General features: G+C 44.4%; 1 protein-coding gene across 8 annotated transcripts in view; it reads left to right on the top strand.

Annotated features, from left to right (window-relative positions):
* Positions 1-22,036, top strand: part of SH3KBP1 (SH3 domain containing kinase binding protein 1) — a 1,542,178-nt gene that overhangs the window by 845,465 nt on the left and 674,677 nt on the right. For all 8 annotated transcript variants that reach the window (XR_013599915.1, XR_013599916.1, XM_078657888.1 and 5 more), the window contains one exon: positions 15,306-15,412. Coding sequence is in view for 6 of the 8 variants with exons in the window: in XM_078657888.1 (XP_078514014.1) it covers positions 15,306-15,412 (107 nt within the window). In the remaining 2 variants the exon portion in view is untranslated. The remainder of the gene's footprint in view (positions 1-15,305; positions 15,413-22,036) is intronic.

The raw sequence follows: 22,036 nt of genomic DNA, 5'->3' as shown, positions 1-22,036 counted from the left end.
CATTTTATCCCTCTGCTCTCCAACATTTTCCCTACTGTCGCACTCATTGGAATGGGAATAGTAAATTTGATCACTCCACTATCCAACACTTTTCCTACTGTTACACTGACTGGAGTGGGAATAGTAAATGTTATCCCTCTGCTATCCAACACTTTCCCTTCTGTTGCACTGACTGGAGTGGGAATAGTAATTTTTACCCCTCTGCTAGCCAACACTTTCCCTACTGCTGAACTGACTGGAGTGGGAATAGTAATTTTTACCCCTTTGCTATCCAACACTTTCCCTACTGTTACACTGACGGGAGTGGGAATAGTACATTTTATCCCTCTGTTATCTGATACTTTCCCGTCTGATGCACTCACTGGAGTGGGAATAGTAATTTTAACCCCTCCGCTATCCAACACTTTCCCTACTGTTTCACTCATTGGAGTGGGGATATTAAATGTTGCCCCTCTGCTAATAAACACTTTCCCTACTGTTGCACTCATTTTAGCAGGACTAGAAAATTTTACCCCTCAGCTATCCAACACTTTCTCTACTATTGCACTGACTGGAGTGGGAATAGTAAATGTTATCCTTTCACTATTCAACATTTTGCCTATTGTTGCACTAAATGAAGTAGGAATAGTCATTTGTACCCCTCTTCTATCCAACACTTTCCCTACTGTTGCACTCATTGGAGTGGAAATAGTAAGTTTTACCCTTCCGCAATTCAACATTTTCCATACTGTTGTACTGACTGGAGTGGGAATAATACATTTTATCCCTCCACTATCCAACACTTTCCCTACTGTTGCATTTACTGGGGTGGGAATAGCAATATTTAGCCCTCCACAATCCAACACTTTCCCTACTGTTGTAGTCACTGGACTGGGATTAGTAAATTGTATCCCTCTGCTATACAACACTTTCCCTACAGTTGTAGTGACTGGAGTTGGAATAGTAAATTGTACCCCTCTGCACTTCAACATTTTTCTCCTGTTGCACTGACTGGAGTGGGAATAGTAAACGTTACCCCTTCACCATCCAGCGCTTTCCCTACTGTTGAGCTGACTGGGCTGGGATTAGTAAATTGTACCCCTCTGCAAGACAACACTTTCTCTACAATTTCACTGAATGGAGAGGGAATAGTAAATTGTACCCCTCCGCAAACCAGCGCTTTCCGTACTGTTGCACTGACTGGAGTGGGAATAGTAATTTTTACCCCTCTGCAATCCAAGGCTTTCCCTACTGTTGCACTGACTGGAGTGGGAATAGTAAACTTTACCCCTTCACCATCCAGCGCTTTCCCTACTGTTGAGCTGACTGGGCTGGGATTAGTAAATTGTACCCCTCTGCAATACAACACTTTCCCTCCTGTTGCACTGACTGGAGTGGGAATAGTAAATTTTACCCCTCCGCAATCCAATGCTTTCCCTACAATTGCACTGAATAGAGAGGGAATAGTAAATGTTCTCCTTCGCAAACCAGCGATTTCCATACTGTTGCACTAACTGGAGTGGAAATAGTAAATTTTACCTCTCCGCTATCCAACGCTTTCTCCTACTGTTGCAATGACTAGAGTGGGAATAGTAAACTTTACCCCTTTGCAATCCAGCACTTTCCCTACTGTTGATCTGACTGGGGTGGGAATAGTAAACTTTGCCCCTCCGCTATCCAACACTTTTTCTACTGTTGCACTTATTGGAGTGGGAATTGCTTTTCTTTTGTTAATTATACATTTTATTGTTGTGTTAAGTGTAGTGGGGATATTAAATTGTAGTATTGTGTATTCTTATATTTTAAGTAATTTAATATTTATTGTAGTTAGAATAGTAAATCTTATTCTTGTATGGTGTAAAATATTTTGTTACTGTTGTGTTGTATTGGGAGGGAGTAATTATTTTCATATTTATTTAGTATAAAAATGTTTTTTTTTATTTTTTTAAAACAGATTTTTATTTGTCTGATCTCACATGAAATGCATAGCCCCGAGAACCGGGGTCTTCTGCCAACATCAATAGAGTAAGCATATAATTTGCAGACATTGCAGAACAAAGTACCCCTCCTTCCAATACTCCTCTTTATTGAGATAGCCGTGGTGAACTCACCATTCTTGCCTCACCAAATTTGTGCAAAGTTGTCTTCATGCAGGCAGATAATGATATCTAATAATGTTGGGGGAGACCCATCTCTTTCAGAATCTCTCACAGTTTGTTTCTGGACACTGAATCAATGGCAGCCTCTTTCAGCTCCTCCTCAGTCACTTTCTCTTGTATGTTCCGCACACTCTGTACAGTATCTGCAAACATGTTAACGTCTGGTACCCATCTAGCCGGTCCAGCCACAAACATTCGCGGGAGTCTGTTCCTGGCAGTTTCTTTAGCCGTCTGATCTGCGAACGCATTTCCCCGCCCTACGTCATCAACCACCGTTTTGTGTGCACTACACTTTATTACTGCTAGCCGTCTGGGAAGCGTTAGGGCGGTCAGCAGTCGCAATATCAATGGGCCATGTTGAATTTGTTGTCCGTGTGATGTCAAAAATCCCCTCTCTGCCCACAGTCTTCCATAACTATGAGCCACGCCAAAGGCGTATTGGCTGTCAGTATAAATGTTCACGTCCAATCCTTCACTCAATTCACATGCACGCATCAACGCTATTATCTCTGCAGCTTGAGCTGAGTTGTACGGGACTCTAGAAGTCTCCACCACTGTTTGTAAGGTCGTGACTGCATATGCTGCTGTTGTGGTACCGTCCGCTAGTTTAAAACAAGACCCATTAACGTACAACTCTCCGTCGGGGTCATCTAGGGGCTTATCCGTCAAATCTACTCTCCCTTTTGTCTCCTCCTCTGTTCGGAACAGGCAGTCATGCACTTCACCATCTTTCTCATCTGAAGGGAGAGGCAGCAGTGTGGCTGGATTCAGGGTAGCGCATCTTTTTATCGTTACATGAGGGGCAAATAGTGTCATCTCATAACCAGTCAGACGAGCGCTAGTTAAATGCTGCGTCTGTGTTCTGTTTAGCAAAATGTCCACCGCATGTGGTACCATTACCGTAAGAGCTGAACCCAGTACGAGCCCTGCCGATTGTCTTATCGAGACTGCAGCAGCCGCTGTAGCCCTTAGACAGCTCGGAAGCGCTCTTGCTACGTTGTCGAGCATTGCAGAGAAGTAAGCACACGGTCTCTGTTTCCCTCCAAAATCTTGTGTTAAGACAGACAACGCGCAACCTTCCGCCTCGTGCACATAGAGTACAAAAGGCTTCTGGTAATTAGGTGTTCCCAAAACAGGTGCAGAACATAGAGCAGTCTTTAGTAACTCAAACGCTTCTTGGCATGCAGGTGTCCAAGGTAGGGGCTCGCGCACCTCTTTTGTGGTCAGATACAGCAGGGGTTTTGTTAGTAAAGCATAATTAGGTATCCACTGGCGACAGTACGATGTTATGCCCAAAAATGCGCGCACCTCTCGCTGTGTGTTAGGTACTGCCATGTTAGTTATCGCCTTGACGCGCTCTGGTGTCAGCCTTCTCCCGTCCTTCGATAGGAGATGACCGAGGTAGGTGACCTCCTGTCGACAGTATTGGAATTTAGGGAGAGACACCTTGTGTCCCTTACAAGCCAGATGGTGTAACAGTTTAACAGTAGACTCCCGGCACCCCTCCTCATTGTCGGAGGCGATGAGAATATCATCCACGTATTGCAACAAGACATTTCCCTGTGGGAGCTCCAAATCATCTAACTGTGCCTTTAATGCTTGGCTGTAAATACTGGGGCTTTCTGTATAGCCTTGAGGAATTCTACAAAATCTAAAACTGCGGCCAGCCAATGAGAATCCGAAGAGGTACCTGCTATCTGGGTGTACAGGTATACTAAAGGACGCATTCTTAAGGTCCAGCACTGAAAAATATTTAGCTGAAGGGGGTATCATAGTCAAAATGGTAGTAATGTCTGAAACCACTGGGTACTGGGGCTCAACAACCTTGTTAACGTGGCGTAAATCAATCACAAAACGATAGACATCAGGTGTATTCTCACCTGCGTCACCTGAGGATCTTTTAAGTATTGGACTATTACAGATATTTGAGTCCGTTTCCTCGACTACCCCTGATCCAATCAAATCCTGTATAATCTGCAACAGAGCCTTCTCTCCATCTCTAGAGATCTTGTATTGGGGTATGCGAGGTAGCTTCGCTCCCACCTTAACATTTATGGACACCGGTGCAATGTCCATTTTTCCCACATCAGTATCGCTACTGGCCCACAGACTCGGGGGAACATCCCTGAACTCAACTGGGAGGGGCTCGTCCTTTGAAAAACATTGCTGCGCACGCGCGACAGAAGGACCCATCGTTAGGTACACACCATCCGGGGAACAGTAAATCGTAGCATGCAGCCTTTTTAACAAGTCCAAACCCAGTAAATTCTCACCACAATTCGAAGTCAAGAGAAAGGAGGAGTCAACAGTGAAGGGGCCAATCGTAAGTGTCAAGGGCTTAGAGATGGGGCTAACCACCGGGGTACCAGAGAACCCCACTGAAATATTAGTCTTGCCAGACAGAGCCGCCCCTGGAACCTGGGAACGTGCTACAGAACTTTTCGTAGCACCCGTATCCAATAAAAATTTCTGATGGGATCCCGACAAGTCTGCCGTTACATAAGGCCCACGTTGATCAACATCCACAGAAACAGGTCCCTCACTCTGCCCTACGCTGTCCTAGTTATAGGAAAATCCTGTGAAATCATCCATAGCATACGCATCACTGTAGAAGTGTCTATCCCTACCGTCATCGCCCTCCCTTTGAAAATGCTGTCTATCCTTTCCTCCGTCAAAATAATTTCCTCCCGGTCTCCTGCCCTCCTCGGACTGTCTAGTATCCCTATTCGCATCTCCCCGACCTCGTCCCCTGCCAGGTCCAGCATGGGACCGCAGCAGTGGACAATCTTTCCACCAGTGCCCTTCCTGTTTGCAGTTAGCGCACTGGTTGGGTCCCAAACGCTCTCTTCTCTCTCCCCTTCCGTAGCTACTTCCTCGACCACCTGACACGGGCGGGGCTCCCCGTCCTCTGCCCTTCGCTACTTGCTGCAACAAAACCTTTGTCTTCAAATCTTTCGCCTTCTTTTCTTGCCTGTCCTTATTCTCATTCTCTCTATGTTCATAATACTGGGCCATGCTCAAAATTCCTGAGGGGGTAGATGTTGTCCATGTACTCTCTGACGCTTGCAGTCGGGCCGATATTTCTGGCAGCAGATTCGTAACGAATCTGTTGACAAAAAGACGTAGCCCTCCATCTTGAGATATATCTTGTCCGCTAAAGTCCATAAATGTTTCTTCAAAACGAGTGAAGAAATCTGAAACTGCCTCATCCTTTTTCTGTTTGCAAGCCGTTAACTTATCCCAATCTACTTTCTTAGGAGGAATGAGTGAATGCATATATTTAATTATACGCCCGGGTAATGCTAATATCTCAGGCTTCGGCTTCTCACCTGGCTTCCGTTCCTTATCCCAATCTGTAAATTCTTCCCAAGTACCACCTAACTCCTCTCTATGTTCTGAACCCTTCACCTGTCTCCACACATCCACGGGGACCAATAATCCAAAAAATAGTTCAATGTCTGCTAATGTCATTACTGTTGAGGAAGCTGCCTCCGTTAATTCTTTGTAATAAGCCGTTGGATTTTTTCTCGAGTCGGGTAACTGCGCCTTCAGAGCTAATACCTCGCTCCTTTTCCAGGGCGTATACACCCATTGTTCTTGGAAATGGGCGTCTACACGAGCTCTAGTCACTACCTGGGTAGTCGGGTCTACTATTTCAGGTACCTCAGGGTGAAATATAGGGTGTACTTCACGCATCGGATGTATCCCCGGGAAATGGGTCTCACCTGTCGCTGTTAGCTAATTACTGTACTCCAACAAGTACCTCAAACTACGGAGCACTTCCGCCGCTCCAGTATTAGCCCTGTAAGCATGAGTCTTAATATCGCGAAGAATTGCTGGCGCCACACCACCATATCCCTGCTCCCATAGCGCTATTAGGGTCGTTGACATGTGCCACAAAGCATGCTGTTGCATCAAAGGCTCATAATCCTTCATAGTAGACCAAATATCCTCTAGTGAATAAATATTATTCCTGGCCCATTGACAAGCTTGATTAGCTACCATGGTCTTCTCATCTAGGGGTACATTAGCACGCGTAAGTAACTTCCGTACCTGAGTAAATAGTCCGCCTTCCGCTCCTCTAACAGGTGTTCGCAACGTGCTCTGAGGGGTGGCGCTGGCAGAAACAGTGGGGATAGCGGGGCTGGCAGAGAACACCGGGGATAGCGCAGCAGACGCAGGGCTCGCCGCCGAGAAAGGGAGCGAGGGCGCAGTGGTAGAGGGGGAAGTACGTCCCCCTGCAGAGGAAGCAGGTGCACCGGACAAGGGAGGGGCACTGTCTTGGGGAACTGAAACCGCCGCCTGTGAGGCGGAATCTCCGAGCACGAGGTACAGCGGCTGTGGAGCATATGGGGGAGGGGGTCGGGCATTCAAAATATCTTCCATCTCGTCTATGTCCTCTTCCTTTACCACATAACACTTGTTTTCCAATAACCTAAAGCGCCTATCTGCGCGTTCAATCCGCAGATCATTCTCCTTCTTAGTGTGTTCCCTAGCCTTCTGCGCCATTGTCTGTGCCGATCTTTTCTGAGCTACCTTCTCCTCCCTTATCTGCCGTTCTCGCACCTCCTTTTGCCACATTCGCAAAGAATCAAACATACTCTGACGGCTGCGCCTAGCAAACAACTTGTCTTGTAAATAGTCCAATTTTACTGCGTCGAAAGAGCCCAGTAAAGGCCACTGCAAATCCACATTATCCATTGTATACTTATGCCACAGAGAGGAAAACAAAATAGGGGGTAAGCCATGCTTGACATACATGTCGAAATTCGGAGAGCCCTCCTCCGGGGCGGGTTGGCTCTTAGCCAATCTCACATCTGAAACCTCATCACAACACCCGAAACACCGCAATTTACTAAAGCACGGCATCTCGTTCTCCTACAAACACAACAGCACAAAAATTCACAGTTTCAATATACATATATTTATCAAATAGAATCCGCACCAAAACACGTGTTACCAAAATTAGACAAGGCCCGTCGACCAAGTCCTGGGAAACCTGGACCCTACCGCAGACTGAACAGCACACACCCGCTGTTCCGAGACTGGGAAACCAATCCGTTTCCCGGGCAGCACTACAAATCGGCAGGCGCCGCACCGCGCGGGACCCGGCACTCTCCCACAAACCACCACATTAGGTGTTCGGGCGAGCCCAAAATCCTCACGTAGCAAGCCGCTCACCAACCCGCAGTACTATCCAGTCGGATTTTTACAAACCAACGTTCCCCAATCTCCCTCAAGTCTGTCAGAGCGCCATCTGCACTCTGAGTTTCCCAGAGCACACTAGCCCCAGAAGCACACCGGCTCCTCCAATCACCAGAGACACACCGGTCTCACGGAGCACTCCGGCTCCTCTCTTTCACCGGTCGGACCACTTACCTTCCGTGCGCGGTACCGACCTCTACCGTTCTCCACTTCCGGCTGCCTGGACCAACACGGTCAGCTCCAAAGTTCCGCCTTCTGGACTCCGGCGTAGGATCCTGGACCGAGACCTCCTCCGATCAGCAGGGTGGGGCAGCGCTGCGAGAACCAAGCTCGGCATCAAAGTGGGTACCCAGACCCACCGTGCCGACCAGGGGGTCTCCGGCCTTCTGCTACCCACTTACGGGTGAGAAAGGTCCTAATCGCGGAGTCCCTGTTCGGGCGCCATCTGATAAGCGTGGCTAAAATACCACCCGAGTGACTTACCTCACTCACATACAGTTACCCAAAAATAAGTCAGCCGGACAGTGGAGAAGAATAAACAAAGCAAGTTTATTAGGCCACAAACTCCCATATGAGAGGGCCCTATATCGACCTCACCCCTAAGAGTGTGCCGAGAAGGACTGACTCACATCATCATGGTGATACATTATATTACGAGAAGGCAGAGTAAACACGCCCATAAATGGAAAAGTACTGGTCCACCAAGAGTGTGGACAATGGCCTCACACAAGAGGCATCTGCACCTGCAATAGCAACACTTGTTATCATCTCCCAAGGACACAGAGCCAGGCCGCTACATCTCCAGCACATGAGAACGGCCTGATAAGGAGTTTCGCTAGCAGGAGTTTCAGCTACAGTAAACTAAGAATTGAATATATGCTGACACGAGGAATTATTCCTATTCCTACGGGAGGGGGAATGAGCAAGTACAGTTTGCACGCAGAGAGAAATAATTCAAAATGGTGGCACACATGCTAAGCTAAGAACACTGAAACGATATCACACGCATAAGTGAATAACTGAATAATGAGAACATAAATGTAAATGCGCAAATGCAAGTAATTAGTTAGACACATTCCGCTAACTCATAAGCATAATGTACGAAGGGGGCGGGGCTTGGAATTGACGCCTATCATATAGGCTGCCCCTGTTCAAGTTCATCATTTCCATCTCAACATAGGAAATGGAAGATCTGGTTGATGGTACTGGTCTTCGCCAGTTAGTATTTCATTAATCTCTACCCACAATAACATCTTTGCAAGTAATTGTTTGATAAATATATTTTGCAGGTTTTCGAGCAGACTAATTGGGTGGAAGTTTGTTGGATCTGTACGTGGACCCTGCTTGAAGAGAGGGATACTTTCTGTTCCCTGCTATGAAAGGGGGATGGGGCTCCAGTCATAATGGTGTTAGAAATTCTATTAACATAAGGGGCCCAAACAGAGGGTTCTGCACCGAACAGGTCGGTAGGGATCTTGTCAAGGCCCAGAGCCTTTCTGGATTACTGTGCTTAGATAGCACTTCGGGTATCACTGTTAGAAAGATACGGGAGAGTGAATCCCGCACTGTGATTGGGTTCCAGAACTACCCTATTCATGGAGGGAGGGAGTGAAGCCGAAGCTAGTGAATCGTATTAATCTGGTGCATTGGGCTGGGGGGCGGAGGGGGGGGGAAGAGAGTCTCAGGGTTGTACAGCGACTATAAATTCTTTGTCCAATCTTCAGCTAAGATGTTAGTTTCAGGGCGAATAACTTGAGCTCAACCCCCATGACTGACTATATGTCAGAAGGCTGTCTGATTTTTCTCTAGCACTGCGTCAAGAAGATCCTCCCATAGTGACATCTCCCACGCTGTTTCTGCTTTAGTCAATGACCCTTTATGTGCTGATCTAACAGCACAAATATCATACTTAGTTGCCCCTTTGACAGTGGCCAGGAGGTCTGACTTTCCTGCTCTGCATTCTTCAGAGAACCATGGGCAATTGGCCTGAAGGCTAAGTAGCAAGAGTGATTTTGGTAAACATTATTATTTTTTTAATTCTCCCAACAGTCCTGGTGAATGCCTATTAATGACTTGTTTGCAACATCTATTTCACTAATTTGCAGTAATGTGGGGCTAAGATAACTATATCGATTGCTTAAGATGGTATCATGATCTGCAATTTTTCTTCATGTTATATTCCTCCTGTTATTAGTAATTGCTATATTGCTACTTCCCTTTTGGTGATAGTCTAGGATGTACTTATCAGCACTCCACTTAAGATGTAATCTCAGAGGGTAATGGTCATTCTTTTCCATTTCGATTACCTCCATATCCAGCAAGTCCTACCATAAGCTGACATTCAAGAAAAAACAACCTAGGTGGTTTGTTTATGTTCCCCTTATTAAAGTTGGTTTCCTCAAGCAATCGGAGCTAGTGCGACCATTGCACGCACAGAAGCTATAGGTTAATAGTATATCAATCAGTTGGAGAGCTGATTTAGATTGCTGGGTCACATTTTAACCAACAAGATCCAGAATTCCCTAAATTTAATTTTCCTCTCAGGATAACTCTGTTAACATCACTGAAAGCTCAAAACAGATGTTAAAATCCCCACCCATTAGGACTTTGGTGTTCCTGGCATTGACTTCCAGGGTTTGATACCAAGATTCCAAAGTTGATGATACTTTTACTGTAAACATTTAAAATTAGTAGTATCTGGCCTTACTCGGTTGATACTTCTATGCCCATAATGTCTGTGGAACCAACATGGATTTGCTCGATTTTGGATTTAATAGATATATTAATCCAAATTGCTAGACCTCCAGATGAGCTCCTTGATCTTGGCTGGGCTACCGGCATGCTAAATCACTTAAAACCCAGTCTATGCGATGGTTCGATTTCCCAGATTTCTTGGAATAAGATGATGTCTATGCCATCGTCAAATTTTGCCCAGTTAAGGTCAATTGTTTTCGATTTCAATCCCGCTATGTTCCACGTAAATACTGTTAAATGAGTTGGGGGGAAAAATAATCTAGGTTTTGCTTCTCTATTCTGGGACATTTGAGCAAAGGTTTATGATTCCAGGAGAATGATCATAGTTTCCTGTTTGGCTTTGATTTACTTTGTTACTAGGGATTCACTGAGGGAGAAAAGTATTATGAGACTCGAGTTAATCAATGGTAGACAGGGGAGATTCAACCAGGGCTTGCCGGTTAGATTAGGATACTGGGGCGCTGGGTTTAAAGTGGATGTTCATGTTCACAGAAATCAACGTGCGTATATCTAACATGAGGAGGCCATCTACCAGAGGACTAGAGTTTAATACTAATTTAATGTAATCTGTATTTTCATGAGGAATGAAATGGCTTGATGTGCTTACTATGTTAGAACAGATAAAGCGGTGGCACTAACGAATTTCCCAAATTCAATGAATGGATTTATTTATAATGAGTCTTCTGGTTCAAGGAATGTGTTGGAAGTTTAGGAAAATTAGTCATATACATTGAGCCTAAGGGCTGCTGGTGAGGACTATATCTTCCACTTACAATTTTCCCCCGAGAATAAAAAACAGGGGGATTTCTTATGTTTGGATGGAGAGTCAATATTGGAAATCCTGGCAAGCAAAATGTTTGACTTGAGTTAGCCAATGATTAGTTGGGTATGTTGGCTTACCTTTTCATGAAATTCTTTCTCTTTTTGATCTACCTTGTTCTTTCATTACTAAGTGTACACTAATATCATATAGATTACTAGTATTATTTCACAATTATATAATGATAATATGTCTTGTTCCAATGAACATAAAATGATATCTCTGTTAAGAACCCACTCTAAAGCTGCTGCATTATATGAAAATCGTTCCTACTTCAATGATATTAGATTTAAATCTGTTATTGAATTACAATAGAACGCAGATTTAAATTGTATATGGTCTGCCGCCAAACAGAACACGATTTGTCCTGAACACCATATGTCCTCTAGAGCAGCAAATACTAAACAAAATCTATAACAGAATATTGGTTACACCTGCTTCAATAATGAAGTGGAAATTTCTGCACCAGGATAAATGTTGGCCTTGTAATGCACTTCATGTTGATTTATTAGACGCTATTTACTTGTTCACATGTACCAGTTTTATAGAAACAAGTATGGAATCAAATTAACGCAATTTCTAATGTTAATATTCCTTATAGCATATCACATATATTTGTAGGAAGTATTTCCCTGGTTTGAAAAGCTTTACCTCATTATGATAAATTAAATGATCTTTTACTTGTAATAGCAATTCATCAAATTACTACTAATTGGACAAATTGTGCAACTATTTTCTTTAGAGGTTAGTGAAATGCAGTCTGCTTTTATCATAGATTAGATAGAGCTTATGTTACTCCTATTGCATCAGTTATAAAAAAAAAGAACAGATCTGGTTACCTTTAACAACTTTCCTTAACAAAACTAGTATGCGTAGTAAAGGTTTAGATATCTCTGCTGAAGAGGTCATGAAACCTCCATGTTTTACTTGAAATATCTATTTTGATATTGTTTAATATAATGTTTTTCTATTAAGTGTATTTGCCTATAGTATAAGACAATATTCTATTTACCTAAAGCTTGATCTCTGCTGATTATTTCCCGATTCTCTTTCGTTTTTATTCAAATTTATTTGCATTTTTTAAGTAATATATATCTATACCTTTGCTCTATCTTTCTGTTTTCTTTCTTAATAATTTACTGTATGATTTATTATTACCCTGTTCCCATTTAGATATTATTGTTTCTGTCAAATACTTCATAGTGTATTTCTGCTAGATCTCTTCACTTGAGCAATCTTTTTGTTGTATAAGTTATAATTGCTATAATTACCAATGGAAACTTCCTTTTATAATATGTTGTATTTGTAACTGCTTTATTTATTCCATGTTTATTCTTCAATAAAACATCTTTAAAACTTAAGAATGAAGAAGACATGGAGCCAGATCACAAACTTATATATCATTTTGTTTGCCCTAAAAGATGTACCCTTTTTGTGCCTGCTTCAGGTATGTTTGCATGTGTAGATACTATTTTGGGATTCATTCTGCAATCACATATTGGATGCCTTGGATAAATTCGTTTCTTATAAAAGCAATAGTGATTCATCAGTGGTAGATGCATACTTTTGTTTAAATAAGACACCAATTTTGCTGGAGACCTTGTTAGCATTGGCTATGCTTTGTATGATGGGCATGTGATGCTTTGTGATCAAGCCACTGTTTCAATAAACAGATATAATACTAAAGTAGCAATAGCGAGCAGCCCTTTTCACCGCTTTTCGCCTTCCTTAAGACGCGGCCGGCCCTGTTGGGTTGTAGGCGGCTTGCTGTGTTTAATATTTGACACCCCTTCAAGGTTATTGACTTGCCTGTGCAACTGATCTTTCTACCGCCAGCCTGCAGGGTTGTAGGCGACTTTGACTGTGGGTCTTTTCTTGCTCTGTATTTTGTCAATAAAACAAATTAATACTATATAAGACACCAGACCCTCAAATACGGGTTTAAAAACTTTGTTTTTCTTCAAAGTTTGTCATATTTATTTAACTTCTTGCATGCTGGTGACGGAACCACTCCGTCGCCAGCCACGGATGCGCTGTGCTAGTGACAGAGTGGTTCTGTCACGGCCCGGCCGCAGTGCCGGCGCGGCATCAATTTTGCACATGCGCGGCACGTTCTATTGAGAGGGCGGGTCCGTGACGGAACCACTCCGTCACAAGCACAGCGCGCCCGTGGCTTGTGACGGAGTGGTTCAGTTACGAGCATGGCGGCGCCGCGTGGCCCCCCTCCCCCCAGCGCCGCGGCGGTAATTCCGGGGGTTAAGATAACTTGCTTTGAGAGCATTATTATTCAGGTATGATATGACTTCACTTTTGGAAAAGAAAATTTTTAAAATTAATTAGCTTAATTTAATGAGAATTTAAGGGATGGCAAGGATTTATAATTTTCTGTGCTTACCTAGTCTTCTTTCAGCATATTCACCTAGGCAAGAATGTGAGTATACAACTAAGTTATATATAGATTTTTAATTTCTGATTCATAAACAGATAGCTATGCGTTGGTTAATCAAAGCTTGCTGAGCTGTGTGTGTAGTCTGCAGATCCTGCATTCAGAACTAAGGGCCTGATTATGATGACCATGGGACCGCCACCGACAGCTTGTCAGTGGCGGTCCCACCACCATCGGACCCATGGTATCCACCCACCATATTACAATGGCGGGCGGATGGGTGGTGGTTGGCAAGACTGACCGCCATGCATCGGACGGGCTCCTTGAGCCCGCTGTTGTGGCGGAGCCCATCTTAGCCCGTCAGATGCATGGCAGTCGGTCTTGCCAACCGCCACCCATCCGCCCGCCATTGTGATATGGCAGGCAGATACCATGGGTCCGATGGCGGTGGGACTGCCACTGACAGGCTATCACTGGCGGTCCCACCGTCATCATAATCAGGCCCTTATTTTGGAAAGTGCAGGCTTTTATCCTTTCTAAGTCAATATCACTTAGGGTTTTGAGAATTGAGTCAGAAACACTTGTAGGCTAAGTGCTTTGGATTAAAGGGTAATCTATCTATCTATCTATCTATCTATCTATCTATCTATCTATCTATCTGTATGTCTGTCTGGCTATCTATCTATCTGATATAATTTTATCATTACAGAAGACGTCAGGCTGTCTATCTTACGGCTCTATGTGGATAAATAGCAATTGGGCAATAAGAAGGGGTCGATTACGATGTCGTTCTGAAAGGCTCCGAATAGGATTCAGATTCGGAAGCCTTGTTTCTGACCGAGTCAGAAACTTTTCCGAATAACCAATTACGATGTTCAGACTTTCTGAATCGGTTCCAGTTCCGAACCGGATGGCATTCGGAAAGTCTGAGTTGTTTGGAGAGGAATCATGTGTTTTTGCGGACTGCGTTTCCGAACGACTCAGAGGCTTTCCGATCAAGCGATTACGATGTCAGATTCAGACAGTCCTTCGGCTGTTGGAATCTGACTTTGGGGGCCCGTAGCAGGCCCCCCCTTCACCCAGGGCCTTCCGGTTGGGGCCCGTGGGAGTACCCAAGGGACCCCCTTCCAATCATTGCACAGTTTGGCAGGAACCAAGGGGTGCCACACGATGCATGCTTTTTCCAAGCTACCTCTTTCTTCAATGTGAACCTTTGTATTCGGTTGCAACACAGGCTCCCATTGAATTTAATGGGAGTCCAACCGAATCGCATCCGAAAGCATCTTAATCGGTCGGTCGGACTCCCTGGATCCGAGTCGGTCGGAAACCATTCCAAGACCGATTCGGTCAGAATGCTTTCGAATGGCATTCCAATCGACCCCTTTGTATTTTTCTTTCTTTTAATTCAAGACCTCCCCGTAGCCACCACATAATGAAAATTAACAGCAATAACAGACATTCCGAAAATGGATTGGATTCTGATGTCTGCCACTGAAGATAAATGCTCATGTAGTTCTGAATGCAGTTACATGTATCACAATGCAGTTGTGTGCCTGTGTATTTTACAATTGTAATGTATTGCAGTGCCAAATCGTTGTGCGGTATGGGTATAAGAGCACTGGGTAGTATGACGAGTCTATGTAAACTGAGTGAGACATTAACAAGGTAATACTACATATTCTGAAGTTTTTGCATTCCTTGTCATATGTCCTTTTCGCCTCAAGTCTCAAATATTTCTTTTTTCACACGATGTTATTGAGACAAATAACAACATTGCAGTCCCAGCCCTTGAAAAGTTAGCGATTTCTATTCTACATACACAGGTCAGTATCTGTTGAGGGTTAGATTTGTTTTGCAAAATGGCCAGTTGCACAAAATTTTGAAACCACCATGTGCCCTTGGTGCGAACACTTGTTTCTGGTATTCGTTTTATTGTTAAACAAGAATCCAATTGTGCATAAAGGAAATGTTAATTCGAGGTTTTTTTTCCTTATTTTTTTAGGTGACAGAAATAGAAGAAGAAGATGCCAGGTAGCGTTTAGCTACATGCCTCAAAATGAGGATGAACTGGAGCTCAAAGTGGGCGAAATTATTGAAGTTCTTGGTGAAGTAAGTATTATTGTGTGCATTCATGTTCTGCAAGAGTTCTTCATTTCTTCATTGTTTAATATATTTTATCCTAAAGTAAATATTTATTTGATGGTAAGGGTGACATTGACAAAATGTTATGCGGTTGTAAATTGCACTTGTGAAGCAAAAGTTGGAATTAGTTGTGAAGTTAAGAAATCTGATTTACAGAATAAGGAATGTAAGAAATTTCTGGCACTTAAGACTGAAAAATCACCTGAAGTGGCCAATGCTCTTAGGAAATTGGGTCCATCAGCTTTTCTGAAAGGCAGCAGCGGACATCCCATTTGGCTAGACAAAAACAATTAAATAGAAAGCCACACTCACCTGACCTTCACCTGACTTTAAACTCCTCAGCCAGATTGTGGGATCAATCGTGTTACACAATTGGTTATCTCTGGCAGTGAGTCGGTTACAATTCTTGGCAGTCTAGTTCAATATGGTAACTTTTCACTGGCTCTTAAAAGTGCCAGCAGAAGGAAATTACCTGACGTTTTCAGATAGCCATAATTTTGAACATACTCTAGCCTGTAGGTGAAGAGCATCAATTCATACCACATTTTGATGTTCAGAGTTTGCTCTCATCAGGGATTCTGAGCAGTGTCCTTTTTTGTGCATAAGGGGATACTACTCAAGATATTCCTATAAATAAGTACAGAGGGCACCATCCACTACTTTTTTAAATTAGATGTTTATTGATGCAAATAGGACATATGCAATTACTAGGGGATGTAAACAGTATACGTTACTAGTAAGTTAATATATGAAACATTTATGATAAAATATGATCATTTTCAAACACACTATATCAGATCAAATACGTATCGGTTAATTAAGGCCCTTAAAAAAGTTTCCCAAGCAATGCCCAGAAGTTTCACCTTACACCCATGCAGAGGAGTACTGACTCAAATGTGGTACTGAACACAAACCACATAAAGGCTTTTACTCCTCCTCAAAGGATTACGGATGTACAGAATATGATTCCAATGTTTCTGACTCAGACATGGGCCCAGGTTTTTCAAGTCCTGTGCCAGCTGGGGCGGATGGCCATGAGCATCCTGTGGGTGCCGTGCCCCAAATTACAAATTAGAACACTTCGGTGGGTCATGAGAAGCAGTGGCTTCAACATAACGAAGGGGGTTTTCAAGTGTGGATCTTTGAGTCAATTCATCCAGACCTACTGTGGTGAATATGGGCCTCTAACCTATTGTGGGTCATCTCTTAAGTCTTCTGCAGGTGCAGTTTACTGCAGTCACCGATCTCATTATTGGGCTGGAACACCCATCTGGATGACATGACAGCTAAGGGCCTTTAGTCCATGTCAGGGCAGCGCTTGACACAAACGTGCTAGAGTTCCACATGGTTATTCTTGCATGAAGGACTTCATTTCTCCCATCTCAGGAAATGCCATTCAGGTTTCTGTCTGACAAAACCCCCACTGTCCATGATATCAACAGAATAGGTGTAGAGTTGGACATCTTGCATTGGGTGGAAGTTTGACTGTGGCTGTAGGCTAAGCAATGGGGTATCTCCCAGTGGCATTTAACCTTGTAGACTCCCTCTGTGTGAGAGTAGATAGTCTGAGTCACCTCTTCTTAGAGAACAACTAATGTGAGCTTCATCACAAAGTATAATGTAGCGCAGGGGTTCACAAAGTTACACATCTGCCTAGATGCGTCACTTTGTAAATAGGGCGCAGTGTGGCGCATGTATTACGCCACTGGAGCCTCACAAAAAGTGACGCAACAGCAGCGTAAAGGACCCATAAATAAGGCACTACAGTGCCACAAATTCACCATTTTAATCTTGCCCGTCCTTGGCAAATAAAAGATTTAACTGAGGACTGGAGGCAATTTTAACCTCACTCTTCACAACACACCTTCGCACTTAATGTTCACAGCTGTCGAAAAACCAGATGGTCTACCTCCAAGTGAAGGATAAGGAGATCACTTGGAAAACTGAGCACTCAAGTGATAAAAGACCCAATGATGATACTATTCACTTAACAACAGAGATCAGAATCAAGATATACTGCACCGTAGGCTTAATGTGAATGAGGGTTTTCTCCATATAAGAACCCTAGAGCCTGGTAAGAACAGTACGTGTGATTCATTACCCTTTCATTTTTTACTTTATCCAACAGAAGCCGAATGAATCTCTGCTTCTTCCTCCCTCATCTGATTAAACGACTCATAAATAAAGCCAACAGTGTCTGAATTCCAAAACGTGCATTCAAAAGTACACCTGCTTCAGATTCAGGAACCTTGCAATACCTGCATATTAAATGTAATCAAGAGTAGGAGATGTGTAGGAGGCTTGGAGGATTTCATTTCGAAATAAGCAAATAGGGGGCATTTCTGTAAACCGGTTCCCCTGTCTCTTTTACAGGTGGGGCCACAAACATTGATTTTCCCTGCCCATCACTGATTTTCTCCAATGAGCGTCTAGAGCATTGGTATTTTACTATGGAAAAACACAGAAGCAACCACCCAGATCAAGGACTTGTTTCTGTAAAGCAAAATAAAATGGTGAGCATTCTGAAAACCCCCCCAAAAAACATAGCCTCCTTGCCATTGACCTATCATAAAAGTGCATCCTCCATTTTGGCAGCTCCATGTTAATCACAGAGATCCCTGCTGGACAGATAGGGATTTCTAAATGTGGCAGGTGAATTTACACTAGAGGGACAGACCCAGGGTGTCTGTCAACCTAGGTCTGTATTATGTAAATCCCGCATTTTCATTGTTTGTGCCAGGCATACATTTTAAAAGGTGCGCCCAGCGCAAGCAATGAAAATGTACCGCCTTATGGGGCATGTGCTGCCTCAGGAATCCGCAAACTCGCGCTGGTGAGCAGGTGAAAAACGGAGCGGCTACTTTGAAGCCGCTTCGTGTTTTCATTGTGCACTTTCATAGGGGATTAGTGACCCCCTTGCAGGTGGGTGCAGTCAGTGACTGCACCCACTTGCAAGGCCTTTCCCCCCTCCAGAGGACTGCTCTCAGGGGGCACAGAGGTCAAAGGGATTCCCTCATTTGCAATGGGTGCACCCCTGCAGATAGCGCTTGCGTTTTTATGAGTGCCAGTGTTATCGGTATTACAGAAGGGGCTTCACAATTGTCTGCGGCCCCTTCTGTAATACCAAAGTGACCCAGGGGCGTGCAAAGCAGGTGCAAACGGCCATTAGGGCCCGGGGCACTCTTCGTAATACAGCCCCTGGAAGGCTGGTGACCCACCTGCCATTATCTAAATGAACTCGTGAGCATTTCTACAAGGTGGTGTACAAGATGGGCCCTAAGGATCTGCTGCTGATTTAGAAATGTATGAACTGAAACGTATTGCTGAGCCAGTGGCGTAACGCAAAATGATGGGACCCCCCTGCAGAATGTAATGGCATCTCCCAGATTGCAAAGATATTTATTGGTCTTGGCCTCATTGGGGGCCCCCTAAACAGTTGGGTCCCCCAACACCGTCCCTTATTAACATAATGTAAAGATTTGGTTGGAGAATAAATTAAAATATAATTCGTTTTTTTAAAGCATTTACAATTTAGGAGCCTAATTAATAGTTCGGCTGAACCTGTGGTGGTAGTCCCTGGACCACCAGACTGGCAGTCCACCTGCAGTATTATGACTATGGTGGTGTGACCCTCACAGGACTGCTGCTACTGCCTGGATCCTTGATCCCGTGGCGGTGGTCAGCTGTCAGAGGCCATAATATGCTGGTAGTGCAGCTGCTGCACCGCCAGGCATATTATGAGTATCCTCACTGCCCCCTGTTTCAAGGCAGTGAGCCTGCAGTGAACAGGGTGACAATGAGGAGGAGTGTGGCTCACTGATTAGAGCGGCAGACTCTGATGCAGAGGTCTGACCCGGGACCAGGGTTCAATTCCCGACGCGGCAGGGTACTGAGCCCAAAATGTCCGGACTCGATAATTCTCGCCTCGGTGCCTATTCTAATCATGGGGTCCCATGCTGCAACTCTGGGCAATAGTTGCTTAATCTCCACTACGGTGGCCCACCCGCTGCGGGATGCCTGGCTTTCACCCTGGGGATACCCAGTAGGGGTTATCTCACAGGGAAAAGCCAGGACGGGTTCCCAAGGCAAGCGCCTTGATGCCTTCGGGTGATACGTGCGCTATATAAGTCGCAATACAATGAGAAAATTAAGGGGGCTCTACAGGGACCCCTGGTTCCTGTGTGCATGGAGGTGCATGCAGACCCCCCTGTCTGTATGCACCCCCATGTATCTACACAACACTGTGCATTTTGGTCTGCGCAGGAACATGCTTTGATATTCCCATTGCAATGCCTTTCTAAGGCCCACTGCCTAGGACCCCAAAGGCACTGCCCACCAGACCAAGAAAAAACTTTTACGCAGGCTGGCTCACGACATTGGCGGTGTGGCAGCGGGGCGCCTGTGTTACGGGCCACTGCCACACCACCAAAGTTGTAATCAGGCCCTAAGTACTTCCTTTCATAGGAAAATAGCTCAACAAACCTCCCCCTCCCTTATTAAAGTGGACTCTAAATTGTATTACCTTTTGGTTCTTTGTGTGTGCTATATGTCGACTTGCGTCCCACTAGGTGGGAGCAGAATCATAAAGTTAAAAAGAAAACAAGATCCTGAAATGGTAGATATGCATCAACGTTGACTTCTCTTGCTGTGGCTCTGCTTGACTGGAGGTTAGCCTGTCAGATCAATGTGCCTGCTGCCAGATGTCTCTAAGACGCACTACAATTTAGTCGACTGCCTTACCTGGTGCAGATTTTATATTGGAAGGAACTGGGGAGGCGGGCATTGCACCATAGGTTGGAAGGAATGTTGTTCCACAATCTTACATAGTCAGTTTATGGCAAATTTTCGAAATATCACTAACTCAGAACACCGAAACATGTAGGCACTCTAGGCAGACAACAATAGAATTACATCACCCATGACTGCTACTGTCATTGTGTAGTACAGTAAATTTCGTAAAGAATGGCATCTCAATTACTGGGATTTTAGGCTTTTAAGGATCTTGCTTTGACATTTAAATGGCAGAAGTTTAGTTTTTTTTATATACAGGTTCCATTATTACTTAGGATCCTGCCTCTATTCAATTTTAACCGCAGGTGTTCATTGTTTCCAACCTTCTTCTTCAAATCTTCCCTTTGTTGTTCTCTTTACATTCTTTTTCAGATCTCCCATTTGTCACTCTTGTTAAACTTTTTCAAATGTCCCCTTCGCTATTCTCGATCTTTCGTATTTCTTTTGTTACACTGGGAGTCTGTAAACTAGACATCACGTTCCCATCTAACTCTGTCGTTATGAGTTTGTATCACTCACTGTATTTTGAAAAAGATGGATATATTCTTTGCAGTCCTTTTGAACATCTTACGTTACTCTTGAAAACAGCTACGTCTGTTTTACCCGTATGGTTATTCCTCAAAGTTGTTAAGCTATCGCTGTGACTTAGCCCGCAATAACACGGTGTCATCTAAGTAATGGGCCCTATTCACCAATTGCATTTTGCAGTACATAAAGTAGATCTACTAACGCTCTACAAAATGCAACACACAAGCCTACTGCTGGAGGCCTCCGCCTATCCTATCTTATCCTATATATTCTATATTTATAATAATTATAATTATAATAATTATAAACATATATATTTATATATAGGTATATATGCAAAAAAGAAGCAGAGAACTCTGGGTAGTTCCCAAGTTTAGGGGGAGAGCAGCCCCTATATAGCGCACCCTACAACACCTGTGACACTCTGAATCTGCTCACCTCAAATGTCTGTTTTCTAGCAAAGTTTTTAAATATAGGATTAGCACAGTGCCATCCACACTGAGCTGGAAAGGGACAAAGTCTTTTGCAATTTCTACTGCAAAGTCTTAAGTATAGGATTAGCAGAGTGCCACCCATACCAAGCTGAAAAATGACAAAAGCCTTTTACCACTGCGGGCACAGTATAACATCTTTCTATTGGTAAAATACCATCCAGGCCAACCTGGGGTCGCGCTTTCTCTGCTCTGGACACACGGCGTAAGGTAAATGGCTCTCAGCATCGCCGTGAGGGCAACGGCTTCAGGATAACATTAGCGCCGCTGCAAGGGGCAGGAACTACAACTCCTAAGAGCCCCTTTGCCGTCGCAGGGATTCAGCGTCACTGAAGCGCCGCAGCCATTGCCACATAAGCGCAGCTCAACTCCCGCAGCGCGGGACGCGCTTTCTCTGCTTTCTTTGCTCTGGACACACGCCGTGAGGGAAACGGCTCTCAGCATCGCCATGAGGGCAACGGCTTCAGGATAACATTAGCGCCGCTGCAAGGGGCCCCTTTTCCGCCGCAGGGATTCAGCATCACTGAAGCGCCGCAGCCATTGCCACATAAGAGCCGCTCAGCTCCCGCAGCGCGGGACACGAGCGGGCGCGCGGGCATCGCCTGGGCAAGGGCGGGCCCGTCCGTGCCTGGATGAGGCTGGGCTGGGCCCAATCTCTTGGCTCATCGAGGGACTGACCGAATCTTGCATTTCAGTAAGGTCCTGATATAATTGTCCTTGAAAAACTAAATTCCCTAAGAGCATTATCGTTGGTTTTTACTTTATGGTTTGGCTAGGCGAC

This window comes from Lissotriton helveticus, chromosome 8 (assembly GCF_964261635.1).
Source record: "Lissotriton helveticus chromosome 8, aLisHel1.1, whole genome shotgun sequence".
Lineage (NCBI taxonomy): Eukaryota > Metazoa > Chordata > Amphibia > Caudata > Salamandridae > Lissotriton > Lissotriton helveticus.
Note: the sequence above shows the minus strand (reverse complement) of the source record. Positions and strands in the feature narration are given on the sequence as shown.